The following is a 1275-nucleotide window of genomic DNA, read 5'->3' as shown; positions in this document are numbered from 1 at the left end:
ACACGATGTCATTGATCTGGATATTTAAGCGAGGTGTCTGCCACTTGGTGCGCTGTTGTAGATTAGTGAGATATTCTTCACTCCACCGCTTCCAAAATATTTGTTGTATGTAGGTAGAGCGCTGCCAACGATCTAAACGATTGTAGTTGAGAAGTGTGAGATTAGGCTCAGGAATAGCGATAAGAGGGCCGCCAATAAGGAAATGCCCGGGCATCAATACATCAAGATCTTCTGGGTTTTCTGAAAGTGGTACAAGGGGTCGTGAATTAATAATCGCTGAGATTTGACAAACTAGAGTGCGTAATTCATCAAAACCTAGAAGCGATGCGCCAACAGAACGATAGAAGTGCTTTTTGCCATTTTTACTGCTGCCTCCCAAAGGCCACCAAAGTGTAGCGATCGAGGGGGTATAAACCGCCAGTCAATTCCATTATCGAGACAGTATGCGTGAATCTGTTTGTTATGATTTTCACTAAGGAATAGTTCGCGTAAATCTTTCAGCTCGTTCTTGGCGCCAACAAAGTTTGTAGCGTTGTCTGACCAGATGCAACTTGGTATACCACGAGTAGCTATAAAGCGCTTGAGTGCATCAAGAAAAGAGCCGGTTGAGAGATCCTTTACTAGTTCCATCCATACAGCCTTTGTGGCGAAGCAAATGAAGACGCTCACGTAGCATTTTTGAGGTGCTTTGTTACGCGTTTCGGGTTTGTAATAAAATGGTCCACAGTAGTCTACGCCTGTTACGACAAAGGCGCGCGAGCTCTGGATGCGTTCTTTTGGCAAGTCAGCCATGATGTGTTCGACGAGTCGGGGTCTCGATCTGCAGCAAATGATACAATTACGTAATACGCGCGCGATGGTTTTTCTGCCACCTTTAGGCCAAAATCGCATACGAATGGAGGCAAGTAGAGACTGAGGACCTGCATGATGATACTTCCGATGGAAATAAGTGATTATTGACGATGTTAATGGATGATCCTTTGGTAAAATTCTTGGATGGCGCGCGTCAAAGTTCAGTGTTGATTTCATTAAGTGGCCTCCAACTCGTAAAACTCCAAAGTCATCCAAAAATGGTGATAGCGAAGCGATTTTGCTTGATGTGTGAACAAAATTATTTTTCTTCAAAGCGACGATTTCTGGCCATAACTGGGCTCTTTGGGCAAGGCGTATGAGCAGCTGAATTCCACCATAAATTTCTGCAGTTGTGAGCTGTGACCTTTTACGTGATTTATTGATGTTTATAAATTTGTATATGTATCCAAAGATACGTTGCAT

At 43.5% G+C, this 1275-nt stretch overlaps 1 protein-coding gene across 1 annotated transcript; it reads right to left on the bottom strand.

Annotated features, from left to right (window-relative positions):
* Window positions 1–315: 315 nt before the first annotated feature.
* On the bottom strand, window positions 316–792 carry LOC128922433 (uncharacterized). The gene has a single exon (XM_054232829.1). The coding sequence runs from the start codon at window positions 790–792 to the stop codon at window positions 316–318; it is 477 nt and encodes a 158-aa protein (XP_054088804.1).
* Window positions 793–1275: the final 483 nt, after the last annotated feature.

Source organism: Zeugodacus cucurbitae, chromosome 6 (assembly GCF_028554725.1).
Source record: "Zeugodacus cucurbitae isolate PBARC_wt_2022May chromosome 6, idZeuCucr1.2, whole genome shotgun sequence".
In the NCBI taxonomy this organism is placed as follows: Eukaryota; Metazoa; Arthropoda; class Insecta; order Diptera; family Tephritidae; genus Zeugodacus; species Zeugodacus cucurbitae.
This window is presented reverse-complemented; position numbering and strand designations above follow the sequence as displayed.

Coding starts and splice junctions, on each gene's coding strand:
- LOC128922433 (XM_054232829.1), bottom strand. CDS start 792: ATGGCTGACTTGCCAAAAGAACGCATCCAGAGCTCGCGCGCCTTTGTC.